Here is a 25,250-nt window from a genome sequence, read left to right on the forward strand (position 1 = left end):
CTTGCCCGATTTGATTTTTCATAATATTCTGGCATGTTGAGAGTTTTCTGGGATTGTCCCAGTGTTTTGATGTGTTTTATGCAACTTTAACGACATTTATGATCTACAGACACAATTGCATATTTCCACTTTTTACACTACCTCTGATATCCCCAAATAAAGTGAAAGAGAATTATTTCTTTGGCAAAAAGGGTTTTCCTCATTTTAGTTCCTTCGTTTATGTGCTTGCCATCAACCCAACCAGTGAACGAGTAAACAGTAGAGAGAACTTGACAACAAATAAACTGTCTAGCAGTTTTTGAAATATCTGTACAGGGACTGGAGTGTCTTATTCCTCTGTTGTTGTTTTTACTTTATTTTATTTTTTCACTATTTGAGAAGATGGTCAATGTCTTTGAGAAGTTACTGCAAGGTGCCAGACTGGCACCAAGAAATCAAGATCAAAATGTTGGCGTCTCCTGCATTGACCACATGGCTGTGAAATACAAAATCTATATCATGCTGCGACTAAACTTCTGTATTCTCTAAATGTACTATAGGGTAGTAATTACTATTTTTTTCATTATTGATTGATACACTTTATTTTCTTGACTTATCATGTCGGTATATGTATGAAAAGTAGGCTATTTTGTTTTTAAGTGAGAAAAGTTGCCCATTACTTCATCATTTTCTAGTCCAATGCGACAGCTTTAAATGCATTCTCTTTGATCAACAGCCCTTCAATTTACAGTGATACATATTGTCGGGGTAAACATACAGTGAAATTGGCTTTATAAGAACTATAGGGTAAATAGGCAATAGGCTATTGTTTGTCGATAAATAAATCGCACGTAAAGCTTTTAAGCTAAAACCAAAAACACACCACTATTGTAAAGCTCAAGCTATTATGTCAAGCTTCCAGTTAAATACATTTAGCAAGTTGACAGTCACCCGCCTGATAGCAACCATTTGTGACACCAATGTGAAGTGCCCGGCTGAGCCTATGGCGCACTCATTCAGCGGGACGGTGAGAAATTCCAACCCGCTGGACCGATGCTTTCCTCGGCCTATGGCAGCGAATCTCCCGGCTGGCTGTTCCCTGAGAAGGGAGGAGCTACCTACGGGACAACGTAACATTTCCGCATGCCAATAAAAATACGTTTCTGAAAACAATAGGCCGAGGAAGAAGTAGATAGTTCATGTGAATATGTGCGTATATGCTCTACTGATTTCAGTTTTACAAGTGCCCAAAGTTAGCATGTAGTTTCGGTCACATGCCTGTCCTGGAGAAACATATGGCAGGTGCCGCCCGCCGCCTCTTCTTTTTCTTCTCAAGGAAACAAACTCACTCCGGAGTATTTTAAAAGCAGGGATTTTGAACTGAAAGCCAAGGAGCAGACAAAGGTCTAAACATGCTGAAATTAAACCCCAAATTTGACCTGCACAGAGATGTGGTGTGTGACATCCTCAGGAAGGAGGCGTCGGTCTGCAGGGTGAAAGGTGAGGCGTTCAGGTGTCCACGGGCAGCTGCTTTTTTAGTGTCGAACTATTGATAACGTACATCATTTAAATGCTTTGACCAACAGTGCTAGCTAAAAGTGTCAGGTTTTAAGTTCAACCTGTCACTGTTATACATAGTCTAAAGTGAATTTAACTGTATTATTCATTTGTGTAATAGTATGAAATTGCATGATATCCCACACAAAGTCAATTTACTGGAGACAAATGACTGTCCTAGATAGTTTTAGCTTCAAAAATAGAAAAATCTGAATCGCTGAGGTTTAAGGTTAATATCTCTTTATATACAGTTTATGGTATATACCAGTAGATGGAGCTATTTACTCTTCACATTTCCTCTCTAAAAATACCTTTGGTCGGCATCATAGACTGTATAAAAACTAGGTCGGCATGCTTTAAAACCAAACGTCCCAATTTTAAAATAAAAGACTAAAGACAAAATATAGAATATAGCTATAGAAAATACAATTTATTCAATGAATATCCTAAAATATCTGGATTTGCATGATTCCAGCACCTAACAGTCTATATTAAATTGGATAAAATGGAATGCAGATTTATTTTATTTATTTCCAGTGTATACAATCTTAGTACAAGTATTTGGTTAAGACTGAAAATAAATACTTTAATTATCTTTGCAGGATCCAAATATTATGGCAATACTTTCAAATAAACGTTAATGTTAATGTTACTAAGCAATCAAAAGTTTACTGTAACATAAGAAATAATGGTTGACAGTACGTGGTTATACAAGTAATGCATCAGCATCCCATTATGACTCATTAAGCAGCACATTTACAGATTCTGGGCAAATATTTCACCTACACATCTGGGGCACTTTACATGTGTAATAATATGTTATTATACAGTGGAAACACACTATATTCTCATTTAGCATACCATGGAATATGTTTCAGCATGAGCAGTGGCAGGGATACTAAAACGTGTTTGACAGTGCACACTGTTGTTTAAACATAATTAGATGTATGGTTCAAAATAATGATGCTGTGTCTGCAGAATACTCTGGAGCAGTGGACACTTGTATCCTCAACATTGAAAGAGATGGGGGCATCCTTTACTCCTGGAAGGTACTGTAAGTCCATAGTGACGGCAATGCCTATTAAGCATTTCCTATTACTGAAATGCACTCATTAAGTGAGTGTTATTATTCTAATCCTTATCAATCCAGTGATCTTTACAGTTTAGTTATGGTACAACCTGCATTGGTCTTACTTCTTTTTACTGTCATTGCCATGTCATGTGCATTGTCTTGTCTTTTTTGTTGCACTTAAACCACGTATTTTTTATACTTTTTTTTTTATAGAAGTTTACTTTTTATCTTGAGGGAGGGGCTTAAGTAGCTTAGTGTATGTTAGATATAACATTATACAGTATGCATACTGTTTGCCAACTATTCTGTGTCAGATTGTCCCAGTCCACTGAAGTCACAGGGATTGAAATATTCAAATCCCAGATGCCATTTTCTCCACCATTGATCATCAAATGTACACCACCAAAATAAAAAAAAAAACAACAATATTCTTTTATACAGATTTCTCTATAAATCTGCTTAACATATTTTAAGAAACATTGGGAGCCTTGTTAGAATTTAAAATAAAGTTCTGTGTGCTGAACCGTGCTTCTCTGCACAACATACCTTTTTAATGATAGACCCGCCAAAGAGTCTTTGGGTTTAGTAGGTTAAAGATAGTGTGCAGCCTGCATAGAGGAAATAATCTCTTTTTTGTGCATGGTTCACAGCTTTATGTATTCCTCGCTGTGCCTTGGATTTTTGTGCCAGAGTAGACTTCTTCCTTTTATTTGAAATCTTCTGAACCTGAAAAAGTGGTGATTCGCTGGTCTGAAGTGAAGCATGTCAGGTCAGGATAATCAGCAAGGTCAGCCAAGGTAATGAAGAGGTCAAGCATGAAGTTCCACACATACCAATGTGGTGGAAGACACCAGTGGGGAAAAAAGGTTTACTCGGTCAGGACAGATTTTCTATCTCTGTAGTATGATTGATTTAATGACCATGCTATTTTGATAGGGGGCAACAGGGACCACCAGAATTGGGAAATATGACTCCAACACCAAACAGAACAAGGTACTGTGTGTCAATCCCATGTCTCTTTCCCTTTAGTGCTGCAGATTTCGCTTTTGTGCACGTGTGTTCCTGCACGACCCATTCCCATGTGTCTGTATATTCTCTCCGACAGCTCCTGTACACATTCGACAAGCAGGTGTGTGTCAGCAGCTGTTCCCTGAACAAGGAAGAGACCCTGTTAGGTAAGCCTCTGTAATGTACAGATAACAAATTACCAGCAACAGACATTGTTAAAAGGTACAGTAGACTTGGAAGGATTTATCAGTTGGTGTTTGCAAACACAGCGTTCAAAGTTGGCCCTTCCTCTCCGGTTGATTGAGAGAGAGAGAGAGAGAGAGAGAGAGAGAGCGCAGCGGTGGTCAAGCAAGCTAGGGAGTGAATGAAGAGAGGAAGAAACAAAGTCGTGAATCTGAGGGATAAAACGTTATTTTCTGATTGTTTCATGGAAGTTAAGTTACGTAAAGCACAAACAAACGCACCCACACCTCAAGATTTGTGTAAATGCAGAGCTTCATCCTGTCGCTGCATGTGTGTGTGTGTGTGTGTGTGTGTGTGTGTGTGTGTGTGTGTCTCGGTCAAACACACACTGTTATTGGCTGGGGGAAACACACCCACGTAGGGCCCAAAGGCTCTTTGATGACGCCCAGAAAGTCCCACACAGAAAAAGAAAAGAGAAAATACAGGCAGGCAGCAGGGTCTCTGCAGATACAGACATCACCACACACTTCTAGTGGGTCATAAGTGATGATTGCAAGGGATTATTTTTTAGGGAAATGCTGATTAGTATACCTTTAAAATACCCCAAATCAGACAATTAAGTGAGAAGCTTTAGCTTGATCCAAGCCACCGGACGCAGACACAGTTTGGTTGCATATTATTGACTGTAATGGTGCGAAATCATACTTAAAGAAACACTGATTTGGTGTAGTCTCTGTGGAAAATATATGTAAATGAATTCACACCTGTGGCTGTACTTTTTCCTTCTCAGCTGTCAGCTTGGCACAAAACACCAGAGGAGAGGAGCACCTCAAACCAAGTAACATCCAAGATCTTTTTCTCTCTATTTCATTTACAGACCATGACACCAACCATTCATATTGCATTTTTTTATCTTTCTGTTTGCATTTTTCAATTTATTTCTTTTCTGGTTTTCATTCTGCCTTGTCTCTGTAGTATCCAAGTGTCTAACTCTCCTGATTGAGATCCATCCAATCAACAACACTAAAGTCCTCAAGGCAGTGGACTGCAGGGTCAAAGTGCAGGTAGAGTTTGTGTTTTTGTGTGTGTGTGTGTGTGTGTGTGTGTGTGTGTGTTGTTTTGGCCACCACTTTCATGCAGGATTTACTGCAGCCATGAGCTGAGGTTGCAGTTATGGTGCATCTAACAGTGTATGAGTGCCAGCTTGTGTATTGTGCTAGCTTGCTGAAAGTGCTCTGGCCTGTAGTTTCCATTCTCTCTCTTGTTCCCTTTATCATATTTGATAATGATATTTGATTGAGGAATATTACGTATGTACATGTTATTAAGCCACTGTGGCTGTAACACTTGTATACCTTACAGTTGGTTGCTTTTCATGTTGCCAAACCACAAATTTAAATACATGCCAAGAATGTTTAAGGCCTGCATTAAAATATGAAAATCAGCAAATAGATTTCTCCATCTGGCAAGTGCTGTAAACCATAAGATGCTGACTCATGTTTTCTGTGGCTGTCCCTAGTTCCTCTATTCAGAAACTGACAGGAGATCAGTGCTGGAGAGCCACCTGCTGCTGCTGACTGAGGACGGATGTGAGTCTGTGTGCCCTTATGCTCATCTGTCTATGTGGGCTATATTTCTTTAATCTGTGACAAAACAGATCATCAAATTTAGAGAGGCATAATCTGTCTTTCTACATTTGGAGAGGAAAAAACAGCATTCTCCGGATCCACATTATTTGGATATAGTTATATTTATGCATATCCTTCTGTGCGTTTCAGATGCGGATCTCTACCATGTTCTGCTTACAAGGCAGGAGGGTTATAGAGTGGTAAGTTGGACTCTACATTCACCACATTTCTCCCTTTAGCCAGCTCTTTTTCTTGTTGAAGGAAGTGGATAGTGACCTTAGCTTAATAATAAATTGCATGGAGGAAGTTTCTGGCTGAAGGGTTCTGCGCAGTTTTTTAAAGGGTATAAATTTTGCACATATGTAATTAATAAGCAAAAAGATGGGGAAGTAATTGCATAACCCAGTGCAAAGGATATATGGTTTCGACCTCATTCAATCTCAAACCATAAACTGTATGGTGTATCGTTCCCTCATGGGGAGCTTTGCATTAAGAATTCAGTGTGTCTACAAAGCTGAATATTAAAGTGTTTATCTGAACCAGGTGATGGCGAATCCCGAGCGTTTGTCCAAAACAGCAGAGAGAATAGTGGAGGACTTCTGCTGGGTCCAGTGGGACGGACACACACAAAGAGTCTACTATCTCACTCCTAACGTGACACACACACAGGCATGTACAACTGTACTTGTGAGGACATTGCATTGAATTCATCCATAAAAAGCACAAAACAGTTTTTCTTTAGACTATGTACACTGAATAACAGAAAATCTGCATTACATGTCTTTCACAGGACAAGTTCCTGATGCGATGTGTTCAGTTTTACCCCAACCATAACTGCGAAACTGTGGTAGGTCATCTCTATGTCTTTTGCACATGTTTTAACCATATATTGCTATTTCTGCTTTGACTTGATAATAACATATAGTTGTCTTGCTTTATATAACTGTCCCACAGTTGGAACTCCCATTAGAGTTGCCTGCTAATCTTTCCCACACAGTCAAGTAAGGCAACAACTATGAATACAGTATAAATAAATATCTTTTCTCAGCAGAATGTTCACTATATATTCTGCATTGTTTGAATGGTACTGATGCATTATTATGGATCCCATGTAACTTTTAGGCAAGTCCCGCCCTACGAAGCAGCTCGATTGGTTGGGGATAGCCAATTGGTCAGGAGATAAGACCTGAACAAATCGGGTTACGTTACCTTGCGTAAGCATGGACGCCTGGCCAATAGTAGTGTGTGAATGCTATTGAAGGGCGGATCTTGCCTAGAAGTTGCATTGGTTCCATAATAACTGATGTACCTGCAATCAAAGACACCACAATTAATTCCTGTTCACTTCTTGTTGCAAGTTATTAGTTTGCTGTACACCTTCCTAGGTCCCCAAATATTCTGATTGTATTTACATTGTGTATGTCTCTGTGTGTCCAACAGATTTGTAAATCTGGGTTTTGACCATTATCACATGGAGAGACCAGAGCAGGAGCTTGTTAAGTTGGAAGTGTTCACAGACAGAATAGGTAACACATTCATACACATAAATTGTTGCATGAATAATGCAATGCTTTCACACATATTCTGTTTACATATTCTCTCAACAGATGTAAACAAACTGACATTACAGTTACAGAACATGACTAATTCTATATACTTGTGTGTGTGTTTTGCATTTCTCTTTGTGAAAACAAGAAAGTAAGTCGCTGTTACAACTCAAAAGCAAGGTTATAATCTGCAGCACATAATTCACAATCTCAGTGATGATACACTACGATGATCAAACGATTGTTTGAAGAGTTTCATTTGGAAATGAGGTGCTGATCAATGAATATCAGGTTCATTTTGTTGTCAGCAAATGTAATGTATTGTGCATTGAAATTAGAGTTTTCAAAATAAAAATTGGTGAAATTATTGTATGATAATGTTATCAGATTAGAAGTCAAACCTCTAACAAGGAATGAGTCATTTGTATTAATTTGTTTCATTCATGAAATTGTTGCTTGATCTTAATAATCTTTGATTTCTGAACCAAAAACAAAATCTCAATAACTCACCCCTTTTATTGATTACGGATTAATACACCTTTGAAAATGTATTAATGCTAGGTATTAATATGTGAATTGAATTTTCATCAAAACGTATCACAACTGATTTAATTTCTCATTAATTATCATCAATATTGTCATGGATGTACGTGATCTTTTATTGATATCACCTTTTGTGTGATCCATCACTGCTCTGTCGCTGGTTTGTTTTTAGGAAGCATGTGTGTGTGCTACAGCCAACCTCTTAAAGATAAACAGGAACTGATCTACACTGTGGTTTTAGTCCATAAAGGTGAGTATGCTGTCTAATGTTGTCCATTCAAAGAACGTATAATACCTAAGTTCTTTTTTCTGTCTCTTTTTCCTATGTTACTGTTTTTATCTTGAGCACATGGTGACAAATTTGGATTTTCTCACCTCCTGCAGACTGCAGAAAGACGTTCAGAGTATCCCTGGGCAGCGACCAGTCGCCACAGAAAGCCGCATACCTCCATCCGCTTTTCATTCCTATAGGTCATTGCACACACACTGCCAAACATGCATTCCTTACTTTTGAATTCAAAGCAGCAACACCGACACACAAAGACAAATGAGTGCATGTATCCTCATGCAGCCGGATAAATGTCTGGTGTGCATACGGAATACAAATATAATATAGTAGGGATGCTGTGTTATTTTTGTATATAGGTTACCATATCCTGGTGTATCTTCAGGACTATTTCCTCCATTGTGTCAACACCAGACAGCAGGAGATGCTCTGTCACTCCCTCTTTCTCTCAGGTAAGATGAGGCTTTTGTACAAACCATGTCTAAACTTAGTGATGGCTGTGGAGCAGTTTGTTTACCTCATTTCTTAGCTACAGTACTTGTTCATATTTCTTCCTGATAGGTTTTAAAAACACCATGAACCTGTACAAACGTAGAGCTTTCATGTGTAATCTCACTGTAGAAAGAGTCTTATTCTCTGTCTGTATGTCTCAACAACCTTAAGGTCTTGACGTGGACTTGGGCCTGCAGTGTCAGCCAGCTAACATCACAGTGTTGCATGCAGAGGAAGAGTCCAGTGGTAGCCTGTTGGACCTGGCCAGCGGGAGGATCCACACCGCTGAGCTTAGCCCTGCCTTCCTTCTGCAGATACTACGATCAGACACTCCCAGGTGAGCATGATTCAGAACTTCTTGTGGAAATGAAGAGTTTATGTATATTGGGGTAATTATGTTCTACACATAGAGGAAGCACTTGAGAGCAGATGAGAGTATAGGTAGGCAGTATGCAGACAGGTGGAAAGTTATTTTGTGCTCATACACCTGCAGAGTCTTATTTTGAATAGATGTTAAAACAGCTTTAGCTTAATTCGTGCACAGCAGATTGGATTCACCATCCTGCTAGATAAAGATGCATCATAGGCCACTTGCTCAATTTTGTTTTTGGACAATATTTTAGTCTGGTCCCTGAATGTTGGCTGTCTGCCTGTGCTTCTGCCTTTTTGTGTCTCTTGTGTTTGAATATGCTTATGTTGTATAAAAGTAAATTTGCTGTATGTCACCTCCGTCCAAGGTGTCCCAGCAGTAAGGCTGACCCTCAGCGCCTGGCTGCCCTTCACTGGCTCCTGGTTTACATGGGAAACGACCCAAACCTAGAGCTGAAGGTACAAAAAAAGACAGAAAAGGACAAAAGTATTGACATTTAAGGCAAATTTACTGAGTTTATGTGTTTTTTCTCTGAAATAAATGTTTTAATACAAAGATGTAAGACATAATCTTACCCACAGAATGTACACTTTTATCCAGAATTGCATTTTTATACAACACAATGTCATTATTTATTTTATGGAACATAAAATCATTAAAAATGTCAGTTATTACCAGTGATAGTGAATGAGTCACTAGTCTAGTAACTAGTCAAGGAGTCAGGGAGAGACTGAATGCGGAGAGAGAGATAGAGTGCAAATCTACATGTTAATGCCACTGAAAGGTGATTTTCCCTCAAGGAAAAAGAACAGCTAATTAAAAATAAATAGATATACAGTAGGTAGAGATGGCTGCTTTTCTGCACTTCCGTGTGAATTCGGTAGGTGTCAACCTTGAGTAGGAGGTGAGCAGATGGAGGGAAGAAGACAGAGAAAGAAACAGACAAATGTATGTTGTAATTAAACATGAGAGGAGAGAAGACAAGTGGACAGAGCTCAAACAGAGTCAAACGGAAGACGGAAAGAAAGGGGCAGATATTTTGTTTGGGCACAGCGCTGACAATGACTCAGACTCTATAAGTAGTACACCTAAATTAAGATGTTCCAGCTCTGATAGATCGTTATAAATTCTTTCTTTAGAGGTTAAATGAGTCACCAGCTTCATTAGTGCAGCTAGCAATGAGAAATTAGACACCACACATAACTTTTGTATTCTTGGTGGACTCTGTTACTAGGGCCAGCAGCACAAAAGGTAGTGGCTTTAATAAAGGTGATTGCTTGTTCACAATTTTTTGTTTGTAACTTTAAAAGAATGCTGTGCAAATTGAGTTCATCTCCTCCTACGTTTGCTTCTTTTTTTCCTTCCTCTTCACACAATTGTTATATAGTATTTTTGTTTCTGGACTCATACTGTCTTTGGTAAAGAGATATTTGTTCAAACAGCAGGGAAATGGGCAACAGAAAATGAGTTTTCACTCTGATGCACTGTGGCTGTGAGATTTACAGGAGCTATCTTTGAGGACATCATTTATTTTTCATGTTTCTGTAATGTAAACACCACTATACCCATCATCCCACAAATCAGTAACAAAAAATGTTTTATAACCAAACAAGATACCCACTGTTTGAACAGCGGTTAATATCAGCATTCTCTCAATGACAAAACTAAAATGCAGCAAGTATATTTAACATATTCACCATATTAGTTAATGTGTTACAGTAGCACGCTAGCATTGCCCTGCTGTTGGCGCTAGATGAAAATTCAGTGGATCTCCAAGGGCATAGTACCAAATTTCATCCAATAATCCATCTAATATTAGAGAAAGAGTTATTTTTGAGATATTTTATTTATTCTACTCTGTAACTCTCTAACTGTTACTAAAGCAGTGGACCAACCGACCGACTTTGCCATTCCTAAAGCCACGTTAGCTAGCATGGCTAAAATAAAACAAAGCAGGCCATTAAAGGCATATTTCCACATAATAATACTTGTTAACTTTCTTGCCGAGATTTAGATGCTATGATCAATACTGCTCTCATGTCTGTGTACTTAATATGAAGCTACAGCTAGGAGATTTTAGCTTAGCTTGAAAGCCTGGAAGCAGCTAGCATGGCTCTGTCCGTAGGTAACTAAATCCACCTAACGTAACAAGCACTTTAATAGCTTTCTAACTACCAAGTTTGTTTGTTCAACCCATACAGTTCTCTTACCATGAGGTTGCCGGTAAACCAGCAGAGACTTCAGGAAGTCACCATGCTCAGTCAAGAAATAAATAAGTACATAATCCCTCGTAAAATTGCAACTTGTTGTTTTTACGCTTCAGTCTCTGTTATGATTAAACAAATGACATATGATGTCCCAATGACTCAGCTTTAGAATTGCTGGGAGGTGGAACTTCTTAACCTGCTTTGGACAGTCAGAGTTGCCGTTTGCCCCAGCTTCCAGTCTTTGTGCTAAGCTAAGCTAATCGGCTGCTGGCTGTAGCGTTATATCAAGATAAGATAAGATACACCTTTATTGATCCCCAGCGGGGACATTCGGAAATAACACACAGACATGAGAGCAGTATCTTATCATTTAACACTTCAGCGAGAAAGTGGATATTTCCCAAAATGTCAAACTATTCCTTCAAAGGATAGAGGATATACTAAGGGTATTGAAAGATGACTGTTGTACCCACCACACTGACTCCTGTCCCCTGTGTGTTTCCATCCTGCCTCTTAGATCATTGAATGGCTGTGTGACAACGTGTATGCCTTTGAGTCCTTTGATCAGATCCAGGAGTTCATTCTAGGTCAGTGAAGCATGGGGACACAACACAAGTCTCCTGAGTTTCACTTCTTCCTTTAGAGTCTAGCTGCTCTCTTTCCTTTTTTTATGTTTTCTTCTGCTTGTGGTTACTAGACTGCTTACATCTTGTCTACAAACAACTGAATTCTTTTATTAACTCTGATTGGCTCTGAAATCTCTTTTCTCTTCAGACTTGACCCAGGTGTCCAACGCAGGTCTGGAGAGTCTGAATTAGAGACCTTAGAGACTTGTAGCTTGCACAGAGCAGTTTGGAGAAATATGGTTAAGTCCTAGTAGACACACGGCAACACATTTGAATGTCTCACTGTCTGAAGGAAAATAGAACAGAGCACGTTATTAATTTCACGTTTATGGAAACAGTCATCACCTAGACTAGAGAGTAGATGATCACATTAGATGTTGGAGCACCTTGCCGCATACATTTGCATTTTATTGCTGTAACTACTTTAACTTGCTCTAAGATACACAGTTCATATTAATACAGGTGTTACTGCACCGTGTATGAAGACAATTATGATGACCTAATAAATAAAACATTAGTAACCTGTGCTCACTAATATTTCATAGTGATTGTGGCGGGACCAGGGACAGGCCAACTGACGGAATGGGGACAGAGCCTTGTTTGTTGGCCCTCTTCTCCAGTCACTGAATAATATAATCAGTTATATTGTGACAAACACAATATAGAAATTGCCATAAGTATGCCAACTGAATCCACATTCTAGCATTTCATTTTGATTTTGCTCTCTTGTATTTATACCTCTTGGCTTTATCAACTACTCGACAGTGAGTTTGATATTTTTCTCAAATGATATCAATATAATATTATATGATAATGACTGTCCAGAGTCCCTCCTGAAAACAAGGAAGAGATTTGGCTGTCAGTCACAGGTGCTGCTGCAGCACACCCAGCCCAGTGTTAATGTCCTTTAATACTTGTTTACCACAGTGAAACAAGCCATGCAAGGCTGTAATCCACAAAACCATCTGCCAAGAGAACAACAACATCAATATCACTTCAGTACTAAGGAGAGCACGCCACAAATCTGAGTTTGTCAATAAACAAACTTGGTTCAACTCCAAGATAATGACATATAATGAATGGAAAGATGCACATTCTCTGAACTGTAGCACCCCATCCCTGAAAATAGACACCCTGCCGGCACTTATTCAAAACCTCAAATATACAGTATTCTGCAATTTATGTAAACTACTCATTTAAGTTAAAAAATTAAGCTTTTTTTTTTTGTTTAAACAAAGAAGGGTCCCAACAAGGGATACACCACAATGGTAGCAGAAAAGAGCGGTACAGGGAAACAGCAGATGCATAGCCCACTGCATGATTAAATCTTTAATTTGATATCATGCAGCGGGCCTCAATAAAACCCACTATAGGGCGGGACATTGGTTCCAGTGCCTTGTTTGCCTTGTAGTTATTTTGAGATAAGAATTCTGCATAACTGTGATATATATCAAATAAAAGTCTGACTCTCTCTCTCTGTTGCACACACAAACAGCCTCTTTATACAGAATAAGCTATGAGAAGTCTCTCAGCTTGGATAAAGTCCTGCCTTACTCCTCTGTACTTGACAAGAAGGTACCACACACACACACACACACACACACACACACACACACACACACACACACACACACACACATACACACACACACACACGTAAATACAATTCAGAATGCATAAAGGCATAGAAAATAAAATGGCAACCATATATGTGGATATGAATTTGAAATAAGGACGCTGATGCAGTTCTATTTCTTTATATGTGTAGTAGTACACACACACACGCACGCACACCCATTTTAGTCCGTCTTTGTGTGTTCTAGGAGATACTAGCGTGTCTGTTGGAGGTCCCTGGTGTGTTGTGTACCACTGAGCTGCATATTGAACCTGTGTTCAAAGGCAAGGTAACATCACTTTTTAAACACATAAAAAAACTGCTTTTAAGTTATTATTGAACGATATGTAGGATATAGTTATCATCATAGTATAGAGTCTTCTTTCTACTCTTTTTCCTGCTCTATTTTGAGAACCAGTTAATAAAACGTGGCCTTACTTTTAGGTTAGTGATTAAATGGAGACAATGTGTGTTTGTTACATAACATGTTATACATACTGTAGTTGCATGTGTGATGCAATGTTGGGAAATGACTGTAACCCACTTCATTCAGAGATTCAAAGATGTACAGTTTAGATTCAACAGTGTGAGTTTATATAAACTGTGTCTGCTGGTATGCAATTCAGACACAATTATCCTCAATAGCTTTGCAGCAATGTCCTTGCTGTGTCACTGTGGTGTTGTTTGTGCATGTGCAGGCCAGAAGTCTCCAGGGTTTCTGGGCAGAGCTGCAGTGGAACACAGAGAGGACAAAATATCTGGATGCTGTTCCCAACCCCAGATACAGAACCTCACACATACAAGCCGACTGGGATAAACTGGTGAGAGTGTGTGTGTGTGTGTGTGTGTGTGTGTGTGTGTGTGTGTGTGTGTGTGTGTGTGTGTGTGTGCACTTCAACAAAAACCTCTAATGCATATTAATTAACACGACAAGTCAAAATTCCCACACTGGAAGTTAAACTGATTGATGGTAATTGTTTGAACATATTAGTTATTGTGATGGCTTAGAGAATGTGTGTGTGTGTGTGCATTTTTCTCTGCGTATGTCAGGGTCTTTGTTAAACAATGAGAGCATATTTTCAGCCCTCCCATGATGCTGTTGCTTGTTTCAGAGGTCCGAGAGGAGACAATCCAGCCACATGAATCACATGGAGGAGAACACAAAGAAGTAGGTCTGCCTCCCACTAGAGCTTTGTTAAGAAAAGTGCATTAACAAACACAGTTCTAAAACTGGAGTGAGGAAATGCACGACTGCACCTCTGCACTGTGCTTACATTTTGCTACACTGTTTTCTCAAAATTGGGTTTGGAAAGGTATTCAATTTGTGCACCTTTAAACCAACAGTAGCTGCAAAACTGCTACTCAAGTTCAGCTATTCTCGCAAGTTAAATTGATTTTGTCTGACAAAAGCTGAATGTGAACAATACATTGAGCTGTATCAATCCTTTAATTATGTGGCTCATGTTATTCTATATATATATATATAAGTTTCTTATTGTCAGTTTACTGCATAAAAAGAATGAAACCAACAATGCTTTACTCCGCTACTCAATACATTCTGACTTCCCCAGCCTCTGTGGCACTCAGCCCACTGGTTCCTACCAAAGATTTAAATCTTTATGAAGGGGTTTCATCTCTTTAAAGCCTAAATTAATTCAACAACCTGGGCACTGTAGTGTTTTAGCAAATCTTACTCATACAGGAGGAACTTTGTTGGGACTATTTTCAGTTATGGATAAATATATATTTGGTGCTGAAGAGAATATTTATAGCAGAAGGACAGTGTATGTGGGATGGACTAACTACAGTGACCATGTTCATCATAATGAAGGCACATGTCGCCCAGTGCAACGCTGTCGCTCATTGATGTGTTTTTAATATTTTTTTGACCACAGGGGCGGTTCTATGGCGCAGATGAATTAGAAACATCAAGCTTTGGCTACACAGAGAATACGTCTATGTGTTAATATGTTAGTTGAATCAATTCATTATTTGTTCTGGACGTTTCATGGGATTTTTCCTTTTCAGTAACAAAAATACAGAAAATCAACAGCCTTGCCCTTAAACTCTGCTGGACTGCATTCACACCCAAAAATGTGTTTAAATTATTAATTTGTTTCTCAACTCACATACATTCTAAAGTATAATCAATCAGTTTAAGTGTAAAACATAGTCTAATACAATAAACATGTTGCAGGTTTAAAAGTACTTTTAGGTCTATACTCGAAACACATTTGTAAAACTCCCTGATTTGCCTTAAAATACTATAAGATTATTTGATGCGTCCTATCTGGAACCTAAATAAAATTAATTCCCTAATTTTCATGCCCTGTTGGCAACCTTGATAGATATGTTTTTACAGACTCTTCGCAGTATGAATATTAATGTGCAACAGGATTGTGGATGAAAATTTCCATAAGCAAAGTCAGTGTAAAGCCCTCCTGAAAACACCGACTACAGAGAACAAAAATGTCTGTCCTCCGTCTGCTCACCATGTAAATGTTACATCTTAGTTACTTGAGCTCTCTTTGAAATGGACTTTCTTAACACGTTTTTTTGTAACCTTTTAGCAGGTTACTCTTTGACTATGAAATATCCCCTTTCAATTAAAATCTTAGAAATGAGATTATAACTAAAGGCCTCCAACAGTTTATGATTAAGTGACTTGATGATGGGCATGTACTTGTATGCACCACTGATGTAATACCTGCCTTGAATTAAATATAACTCTGCACTGCTTGTACTATGGATCAAATCAAAAGCCTTAGCTTCTCTTCCTCCAGGCTAAACTCCAGCACCTGCCTACAAACGTTGTGCTTTTATAGTTTTGATATATTTTTGCTGTGGACTGCAGCAGTGAAGCTTATACTGCCTCGGCTTACAGCGCAAAAAGTAAGACTCTTATTATGATGCTAGCTTGAGGGATTGTTTTCACACAAAGCTTTTCTTCTTATTTTGTAGAGTTCTATCAATGGTGGACACCTGGTGTCTCGGTAAGACGGCAAATGCACACTGAACACACACATACACTCACAAACATAAATCCAGAGATACGACAGACAGACAGACAGACAGACACACACACACAATACAGGGAGTGTGAATGCCATAAATAACAAGACCTTGGCTTATTATGGAGCTCAAAACTGTGTGTGAGTGTGTTTGGGGTTGTGTGTTTGTGTGTTCTTCTGAGGTCGCATTCTTCATGCCCACTGGAGAATTCAGCTAAACAGAACCACCACACTAATTTATCTTGGAGGGAGGTTGAGAAGAAAAGGGATGGGGGAGAAAGGGAGAAGTGGAAGAAGCATAGAGTGAAAGAGAATTTAAAAAGAGCAAAGTTGAGTGGGGATTTTGTTACTTCCTTCACCTCTCACCCCTTTTCTCTTTGTGCCTGTCTCTCTCTCTCTCTCATTATTCCAGTGCAGATGTTTTGTGTCAACTAATACACGGGCTATTTCCTTACCTCAGTTAATTCACATGGATGATCATACACCCACAGCCTCCCGATTCACTTGTAAAACCCACACTCTGCATTTTGATCACTTCTCCTCCATCACTTATACACAGATGATAGCACTCAAGTAGGAAGCTGCCTCAATAATTTCCTACAGTATATCAATCAAACAGTTTCCAATCCATGCACTTTCTGATCATTCTGATCTTCTCATTCTGCTGAGATATTTAACTGGATTAGTAAAAACCTTGACCTCCTGGTGGCACTCGATGAAAAGTCAGAGGATCAACAAAGTGATTAGGATTCACCTTCTGAGCACTATGGATGTCTGCACCAAATGTTATAGTAATCCATCCCACAGTTGTTGAGATAGTACAGTACCTAAGTGGTGCACTGACTAACATGACAGCCATCCCTAGACCCATGCCACTAGCATGGCTAGAAATGGCCATCACAATGGTCAAAAGCCCACGGTGACATCTTCAAATGACTTGTTTTATCCAACCAAGGTGCAAAATCAAAGAGATTCAATTGAAGAAAAATAAAATAGAGAAAAACTCCTAACTGGCACCAGCAAATAGTTGGCATTATCCTTGATAAATGACTCTTGACGATCTAGTAATTTATTATACAACAATGCTTCAAGTTTGATTAAGGAGACCGCCTTATGGTCAATAAATGTGAAGAGACAGTGTGTCCATTGGTGTCAAAGGCAGAGACGCAAAACACACTGAACTCGTACCTGCTCACACAGAATAAGCTAATTGTCTAAAATATTGAAAGTTAAAACAGTTGATAACTTTGAACTTCTAACAGGCATACAGCAAATCTCAGTTTAGCCTCTCAGATAGCTGTGCCCTGAAAGTGTTATTCATATCCGTAACATCTGTAACATATTACACTGTAACATCAAAAAAGCCAGCTTCTTGCATGTGTGTACAAGTGATCAAATGATAATGTGTGCAATTTGTGTATGCAAGTGTAAAATAATTAGTAAGTAACCAAGCTGGAGCATGGTCCACTTACTTGAAACAACGACAGCATGCGACACACACACACACACACACACACACACACACACACACACACACACACACACACACACACACACACACACACACACGCACACAGGATTGCAGCCATAACCCCCAATTTTTTAAGCAAAAACTCACTGCAAAAGAATCCATTAATGTCTTTAGCTTCTTTCCTCTTTTTTATCAAAGCCATAAATAGTGAGAGTTTGGGTTTCTCCATCCCTACTGATGGCCTGTTTAATAAGGTTACTGCACCGACACACCTGCTGCTACCTGTAGTGTTCAGTCTAGTGTGGATGCAGCATCAAAGGTTTCTTCAAACGTCTCTTTTATGTGCAAGTGCCCACTATTGCCTGGTCTCTTCTAGATAAGAAGCTGGTGCCACTTTTCCAGGAGGAGGACCATCAACAGAGGGCGCTCATAGGCCTGGTAAGAGAGAGCGAGAAAGAGAGAAGCTGAAACCAGTCAATTGCTGCAACACATGCACACACACAGACATACACACACACTGCAAAAAGTAGCTTTTTCATGGCTTGGGCTAGACATTTAGTTCCTATAAAAGGGAAATCATAATGCTGGTCATTGTGACCTTAAAGTCAGGCCAATAAAGACAGTGACTTCTTTATATTGAGGAGAACTTGACTGGCCTTTATTGTTGCATTGACATTTGGTATAGATGGTAGAGATAGGAAAGATTCCCTAACGCTCACGTAACAACTCAAGACGATTGTGTTACTACTGAGTTGGCTGTATAAAGGTTAAAAATACCATGCCTTGAGAATGTAGCATTCAATTTGTGTTTTTATTATGCCAAATGACAAACTTTGGGTTGATATGAGGCACCAAAGTTTGTTTAGCTTTCAGGCTTTTCGGTATTATTATGCATTAAATTGGATGTATCAAAACTGTTTAATTTCTATACTTTTTTTATCTAATTTATACACAGGCATAGAATAGGCTCTACAACCATGTTCATTGTATGGCATTAATGTTTTCACCCTTCTTGAAGGTGAAACACCTCTGCATTCACATAGATTTCGCCATAATGTAGCATCAGAATCCTCTGGTTTACAGTAAACAGTGACTCAGAAGATTTCGAAAGGATTTTGGTTTTAACTTGCCTGTTTTTGAAAAGCATCACTTGTGAAATGCTGTCAGCCAAATGAATCATTCAGTTAAAGGACCAGTCCTTCAGTCAGTCATGACAAAACCTGCAGATATTTTAAAAGCAGAAAAGTCCTTTACAGTAGTTAATATCCTGCCACTCAACATCAAAAAGCAGGAGCAGAATAGAAAATAATGGTTGTTGTGTATTTCCTCTCCACTGTCACTCACTGTAGTATATGGGGCAAAGTGAAAAAAGAGGGTGCATAGTAAAGCACTTCTTAAATCCCTCCTTAGATGCATTGAGCATCCCAGATTGTTGACGTTTAACAGTTTAACAGCCCCTGGGGGTAGATTCTTCCTCTAGCATGGGTTGATATATAGACCACTAAAGATCCATCGTGAAATGCTGACGGCCGATCATTTCCCTCCATAGTCATCTTTTAGGTGAAAATTCCTGTTACGCTTTAGATGAGTCGACACTTTAAAAAAAAGGGTATCTTAAGGTCCCTGTCCTGCACTTTTCTTCTTTTTTTTTTTTACTGTATGCTGTTTGATGGACAAGTTCATATCCGCCAGTTTTCCCTGTGCTCAGCATAGTTTTTTAAAGAGCAGATAGCTTCAATTTAATGGAGTTCAGGCTAGATGCTACTAGTCTCTCAGCTATTCTTAGAAAGACCCAGTGCTCCTGTCTTTCTCTCTTTATTCACTCCATCAATTATTTCATTATTCACCTCTCTCCTCTTCTTCCCTGTCATTCCTTCTTTCTGCACTCACTTCCTTCCCTCTCTCCTTCGTTCTTCTCCTTATTCCCTTATCCTCCCAGAAGGATATCAGGTCATGCTGTCAACTGTTTTTAGACCTTCACTGATCCTCTCCTCTCCATGGTTAAATCAATTTTGGGACACTGTAGTCTAGGGAAAAGTCTAGCTGAACTTAATTTGACCTGCTGAGTACACAGTGAAGTATTCTTAAAACACATAAACACAAAGTTAAGTTGTACTTCAAGCTACACACACACAAAATAATCAGTGTGTTTTTTTGCATTGCAGACGGTTGACAAACTCCGAGAGCATCTCAACAGACACCTGCCTCGACTGGGGAAGAAGAAGATTGACTTGCTGGTTGTCAACTATGTAGCCAAACTGGTTGGTACACTGTGTGTGTGTGTGTGTGTGTGTGTGTGTTGGTCAGAGATAAATAGAGGTTGCTGTGCATACTCCTGTGATCTCTTTTTTTTTTTTATTTCAAGGTACATCGTTCTTCACGTTATGTTTATTTAATGTTTGCCCTTACTCTTTTTCGGGAAGGTTAAGTGACACTCAGCGAGCATTGCTCTGCACAAAAGGCAGCAAGTTTTCCACTTTAGTTAAATGGTTTGACAGAGCTCACAGATGGATGTGTGCTCTTTAGATAAGAGAGGTTGCTGCAAGCTATCCGGTCGCTGCTTCAGTCCTCTAAAACAAACAGCAGTTCTCTTGTTAAGACATGTATCCTCAACCACTCAGTGACTTTTTGTATGAGGATGGGGGGACACACACACACAAAGTGTATCCTTTAACAATACAGAAGGATTCAAATGTATATGAATGCACATGTATATAAATATTATGTAATGCTCCCTTCACTTCGGAAACCAAACCTATGCCCACTACGCCAGCGGCGGGGGCATCTGCATAACGAAGTGGAAAGATGTAACCATTCTCATTCTCTGTACCCTACAGAGGTACTTGGTTCTGTAAAGTCAGTCTTTAGTATTCCTGGGAGGTAAATCCCTTCACAGCTAGGAGCTGCTGAATGCAGACATACAGCATATATCAACACAACAGTATTAAATCAGGCCAAGGGTAAGGCTGGAATTGAATAGGAAGCAGGAAGCACCACGTTTTGGGACTTTATGGAATTGCAAATGACAGAGTAAAAAAGACCAAAGAAATCCTCCCTGCTCTCAGCTGATCGGTCGATGGCTCAGCTCAGTGCGACAGGCTCATGAGTTTTAACCTGCACCTTCAGACTCCAAATGAAATGGAAATAGGCGCGTCTGTAATCGCTTTGGCATTGCTCTGCAACAGGCAAACGAGGACATTATTTAATTTTTATTCAGCGCAGTGAAAGTGAAAGAGTTTCTCATCCTGGGAGCTGGACTTATTATCACAAAAGGACCCATAAGAATCATCCTTCAGGGACGTTTTACTTAAAGAGCAGTCAAGTAACTCAACAGCCGGGTGATGTGCTTACATATCAAGCTGACTCATGCTTTAAAAACTCAGGGAGGTACTGTTTCAAAGAAGGCTGAATTCCCCTCACAAATAAAGAGCATCTCCCACTATTGTCAGTGCTTATTGAGACTAATGGCAGCGCTGACACGGGAGAAGTTGGGGGTGAAATAGATTACAGCTTTTAAAAGCCAGGGAACTTCTGCTATGATAAATTACAGCACCACTGCACATTATTGTCATAGTCATAGTATATTTCCTATCCCTGTTGCTACACACAACTGAGATACATAGCTTTTTATACATAGCCAACGTCAGAGCAAAGAACAACCCACAAATAGCTTAATGTGAATTACTAAAAGCACTAATACATATTACGGAATTAATTGAAATAGGCTGCAATATTTTTTTAATTATGCAGAAAATGTATTCTATACCCAAGGTTATTAAACCTTTTTCACAGCAGGGGAGCTACACTGAGTAAAAAGTAAAGGCTCTTTGTCGGGCTAAGGCTCATGAAGACAAATCGCTGATTCCAGATTTTAGAAAGTCACACAGGGGATACTGCAAATCCCTTGTTTGGCTTTTGTTCAGACTGATCTCATGAATTGACACGCCAATTCGTATGCCATTATTGGAGTGTTATCAAGACGCATACTCGCTTTTTAGCGTGTTTATCAACGCCGTTTGGCCTCCATTGACTTACATTACTTTGCGATTGTGTGTGAATTTACGCCGTAGCGAGTAGTATGAAAGGGCGAAAATCCGCGTAGGGAGGTTGGTCGGGTGGAGGATGGGTAAAACACAGGACTTTCACCCAGGAGACCGGGGATCGTGTCCCGCGTGTCACGTTTCCTTCGTGTCCTGCGTGTCACGTTTCCTAAACTCAACCATTGCTTTCTTCTTTTCCTAAACCCAACCCGTCCGCTGTATATGGTGCTCAAAATGCGTACAGATAACACGCCACTTGGCTTTAGAAAGTGGCGTGTATGTTTACGCGAAGTCACGATGTGACATTGCAGACTGCCGTCCATTGTATACAGCATAGACATACACAGCGTAGACATACACGCGTAGACATACACACGGATAGCTCAAAATGCGTGCCTTTCTGGGGGAAAACAATCCCGCGTTCCCCATAGACAACAACAGCGTAAACGACAGGAAATGTAATTCGCTCCAAACTTTTACTTTACACAAACAGTTTTAAATTAATAACTATGCCGAAAAGTTGCTGAGTAGTTTGTTGCACCAACAATACATCCAAAAACTCAGATCAACCCTAGTTTATTAAGGTATCGTGAACGCGCAGGTTCAGGCAAAGTCACACAATAAACATTAGACATGTGTATAAAACAAACCATCTGTTTAACAAGAAAAAAATCCACACAAATTTAATCTAAACTTTGTAAAAATTTGTAAAAATTATGATCTAAAAACACGTCAAATTGCATTGACTTCTATGGGATCGTCTGTTCTCTATCCCCCAAAAGAGGGCGCGGCCTTGACCTTTAGCGATGTACCCATATGTGCCGGTAGTACGTATTGAGGAGGAGAGGGGGGGGGCAAAGTGGAGGGTGGGGGTGTGGCCTTGACCAACTGCCATGCTTCGCTTGTTTGCAAGCCATGATGTCTCTCTCTCTCTCATGGGTGGGCCAAATGCTCTGGGCTGGCAAAGTAGAGAAAGGGGGAGGTAACCTTGCCCCTTATGACAACAAAATGGGGAGATTCCAGATTGGCTCATCTGAGCTTACTTTTTCTCAAAGGCAGAGCAGAATACCCAGGGCTCGGTTTACACCGATCGCCATTTCTAGCCTGCTGCGTCCTGCTGCGTCCGCCACATCCGACATGAAATGAACTTCCACGATGACCTTCGAAGTCACTGTTCCATTATCTTTAATGTGACTATTATTTACCACTGTTCATCACACCCCCAACCGGCCCCGTCAGACACCGCCTACCAAGAGTCTGGGTCTGCCGAGGTTTCTTCCTAAAAGGGAGTTTTTCCTCGCCACTGTCGCAATAGCCACTGCTAATGCTTGCTCTTGAGGGAATTACTGTAATTGTTGGGGTTTTGGAATTTATAGAGTGTGGTCTAGACCTACTCTATCTGTAAAGTGTCTCGAGATAACTCTGTTATGATTTGATACCATAAATAAAATTGAATTGAATTGAATAGCCACTGGGGGACCATAGGCAGGCTGGGGGAACTCATATTAATGTTGAAAAACCTCATAAACTGAATTTTTCATGCCATGGGACCTTTAATTTAACCAGTGTTCCTTGATTTTTTTGGGAATCCATTTCCTCTCTTGTGGACAGACAATATTAGACATTTTGCATAGAAAATATGTTAGATGGATCTTTTTTTAGATTTTTCCATTGTGATAAACTTAATGAAGGATGTTTAAAAAGCAAAGTAAAAAGTAAAAACAAAACAAAACCCAGAGTAGCTTATCATTCCATTTGTCTTGACACTTTAATTTTTTATTTTTGGGCCATTACATAAGTGAAGCTAATTGAAATTCCCACCCGAGGTCAATGGAGGACGTTAGAGTGTGGCAGATCGTCTTCCTGTTATTCGACAGGAGATGAGAGAGTGGTCATTTGTGGAAAGGCGTGTGTAATGTGTGTGTTCCAGCACGCAGCCGGCATGTTCCAGATGAGTCAAGTGCATTGAAATGATCCAATATGCTGACAGATGTGTGGTGAAATTATGTGGGCGACTGTGAAACCTATGTTCACATCCTGATCCACTGTGTTGCTCTTGTTCAGTGGAATTGAAAATGGGAAGTAGGAAAGAAAAAAAGAGGGAAGCGAGGAAACCGAACAAGTGTATGAATCATAGAAGAAAAATGTCTTATTTTCAGATGATGTTGCATTTGAATCTAATCGAGCATCTCCTTCTCTAAGCACTCACGTGTGTGTTTCTGTGTGTGTGTGTGTGTGTGTTTAGCTGGAGCTCATCAGACACATGCTGGAGTCAGTCTGGCTGAAGTACAAACTTGGCCCTCGTGTTTTGTGCTTGTGAGTAGCCCTCCCTCATGAGTGTGTTTCTCCTTTAAAGTTTGTCACTAATGTGAAGTGTAAAGGGCTGACAGAATGTGTGTGTTTGTGTGTGCATGTGCGCGTGTCCACATGTGCAAACAGTAGATGACCCCTCTTCTTGTGTGCGCTCCCGTTATGTAACATTCCTGTCCGTATTTTCTGTGTATTACAGTACACAACAGGGCAGTCCAGCCGAGTGGTCCGTGTTTCACTTCATGTTTCGGATCCTGGAAGCCACGAGGGGTCTCTGCCTGCCCCTCCCACCTGGTACACCCCCCCGACACACACACACACGCCACAAGGGGTCTCTCTGCCTGCCCCTGCCTGTGTCTCCTTAATCATGACTGAGCTCTTATTGTTTTACGCTGTAACATCAAAAAGGCCAGCTTCTTGCATGTGTGTAAAAGTGATCAAATGATAGTGTGTAATTTGTGTATGCAAGTCTAAAATAATTTATCTGTAAGTAACCAAGCTGGAGCATGGTCCACTTACTTAAAACAATTGCAGCGCACACACACGCACACACACGTTGTTATAATCCAGTCTGTCTCTGTCTCACCAAGAATAACAATGTGTGTTTGCACTGAGGGACAACAAACCAGCTCTTTTCAGCACTAATGTAACCAAAAATATGTTTAACATTAGCATAGTGCAGACATGGGTAAAGCAGAGTGTGAATACATTTTCAATAATTTGAATTCATTTTCCAGTGTTTGCGGTATAAATCCCCCTGTTATACAGTCCCATGATTTTAGTTGCTTACACAGGAAAGGCTTGTGGGATAGAATCCCAAACCGTCTGGCAACGAACGAGAGAGGAAACGAGAAATGCCTTGAAGCAAGGCAGCACACCCTAACACTGAGGCTGCTGGTGTAAATGTGTGTATACTGGCTGTATAACATCTGTAAAACAACAGGCATAGTGAGCATGCGTTCCTTATGGTGAATCAAATCGAAACAAAACAAAGCAATTACACAGGTAGGAGGTGTTTTTAGCCACACTAGCAGCACAGCTCTCTGTCCAATACTTTTTAAACTACAGTAATGACATTCCCATCAGACTTGGCTGAACTGTGTTAAATACTAATTACCAAATGTTAGCACGCTAACACGCTAAACTAAGACACTATATACCGATAAAAATCAACTTTAGCATTGTCAATGTGAGCATGTTAGTATGCTGACGTTAGCATTAAGCTCAAAGCACCGCTGTGTCTAAATACAACCTCACAGAGCTGCTAGCATGCCTGTAGCCTCTTTAGTGTTCTTTTTTTTCCTC

At 39.8% G+C, this 25,250-nt stretch overlaps 1 protein-coding gene and 1 long non-coding RNA gene across 3 annotated transcripts in view; one reads left to right on the plus strand and one right to left on the minus strand.

Annotated features, from left to right (window-relative positions):
• The first annotated feature begins 1,101 nt into the window (after positions 1-1,101).
• LOC120553256 (gamma-secretase activating protein) overlaps positions 1,102-25,250 on the plus strand; it is a 31,349-nt gene continuing 7,200 nt past the window's right edge. Inside the window, exons 1-27 of one of the 2 annotated variants that reach the window (XM_039791477.1) lie at positions 1,103-1,479; positions 2,515-2,585; positions 3,545-3,601; positions 3,714-3,783; positions 4,590-4,637; positions 4,775-4,863; positions 5,319-5,388; positions 5,578-5,627; positions 5,971-6,096; positions 6,218-6,274; positions 6,382-6,428; positions 6,868-6,953; positions 7,690-7,767; positions 7,902-7,988; positions 8,163-8,255; positions 8,467-8,632; positions 9,033-9,123; positions 11,390-11,459; positions 12,994-13,073; positions 13,322-13,402; positions 13,812-13,934; positions 14,226-14,281; positions 16,075-16,106; positions 17,972-18,033; positions 19,761-19,856; positions 23,881-23,951; positions 24,145-24,239. In XM_039791477.1, the coding sequence (XP_039647411.1) occupies positions 1,392-1,479; positions 2,515-2,585; positions 3,545-3,601; positions 3,714-3,783; positions 4,590-4,637; positions 4,775-4,863; positions 5,319-5,388; positions 5,578-5,627; positions 5,971-6,096; positions 6,218-6,274; positions 6,382-6,428; positions 6,868-6,953; positions 7,690-7,767; positions 7,902-7,988; positions 8,163-8,255; positions 8,467-8,632; positions 9,033-9,123; positions 11,390-11,459; positions 12,994-13,073; positions 13,322-13,402; positions 13,812-13,934; positions 14,226-14,281; positions 16,075-16,106; positions 17,972-18,033; positions 19,761-19,856; positions 23,881-23,951; positions 24,145-24,239 (2,140 nt within the window). In that variant the 5' untranslated portion in view covers positions 1,103-1,391. Of the gene's footprint in view, positions 1,480-2,514; positions 2,586-3,544; positions 3,602-3,713; positions 3,784-4,589; positions 4,638-4,774; positions 4,864-5,318; positions 5,389-5,577; positions 5,628-5,970; positions 6,097-6,217; positions 6,275-6,381; positions 6,429-6,867; positions 6,954-7,689; positions 7,768-7,901; positions 7,989-8,162; positions 8,256-8,466; positions 8,633-9,032; positions 9,124-11,389; positions 11,460-12,993; positions 13,074-13,321; positions 13,403-13,811; positions 13,935-14,225; positions 14,282-16,074; positions 16,107-17,971; positions 18,034-19,760; positions 19,857-23,880; positions 23,952-24,144; positions 24,240-25,250 lie in introns of both variants that reach the window. The other variant, XR_005638140.1, reaches the window with a different exon arrangement.
• On the minus strand, positions 2,141-11,453 carry LOC120553257. Its single transcript, XR_005638141.1, has 4 exons — positions 11,346-11,453; positions 9,022-9,117; positions 7,893-8,003; positions 2,141-3,758 (listed from the first exon to the last, which is right to left on the minus strand). It is a non-coding gene; the product is annotated as an uncharacterized LOC120553257 (long non-coding RNA).

This window comes from Perca fluviatilis, chromosome 23, assembly GCF_010015445.1.
Source record: "Perca fluviatilis chromosome 23, GENO_Pfluv_1.0, whole genome shotgun sequence".
Lineage (NCBI taxonomy): Eukaryota > Metazoa > Chordata > Actinopteri > Perciformes > Percidae > Perca > Perca fluviatilis.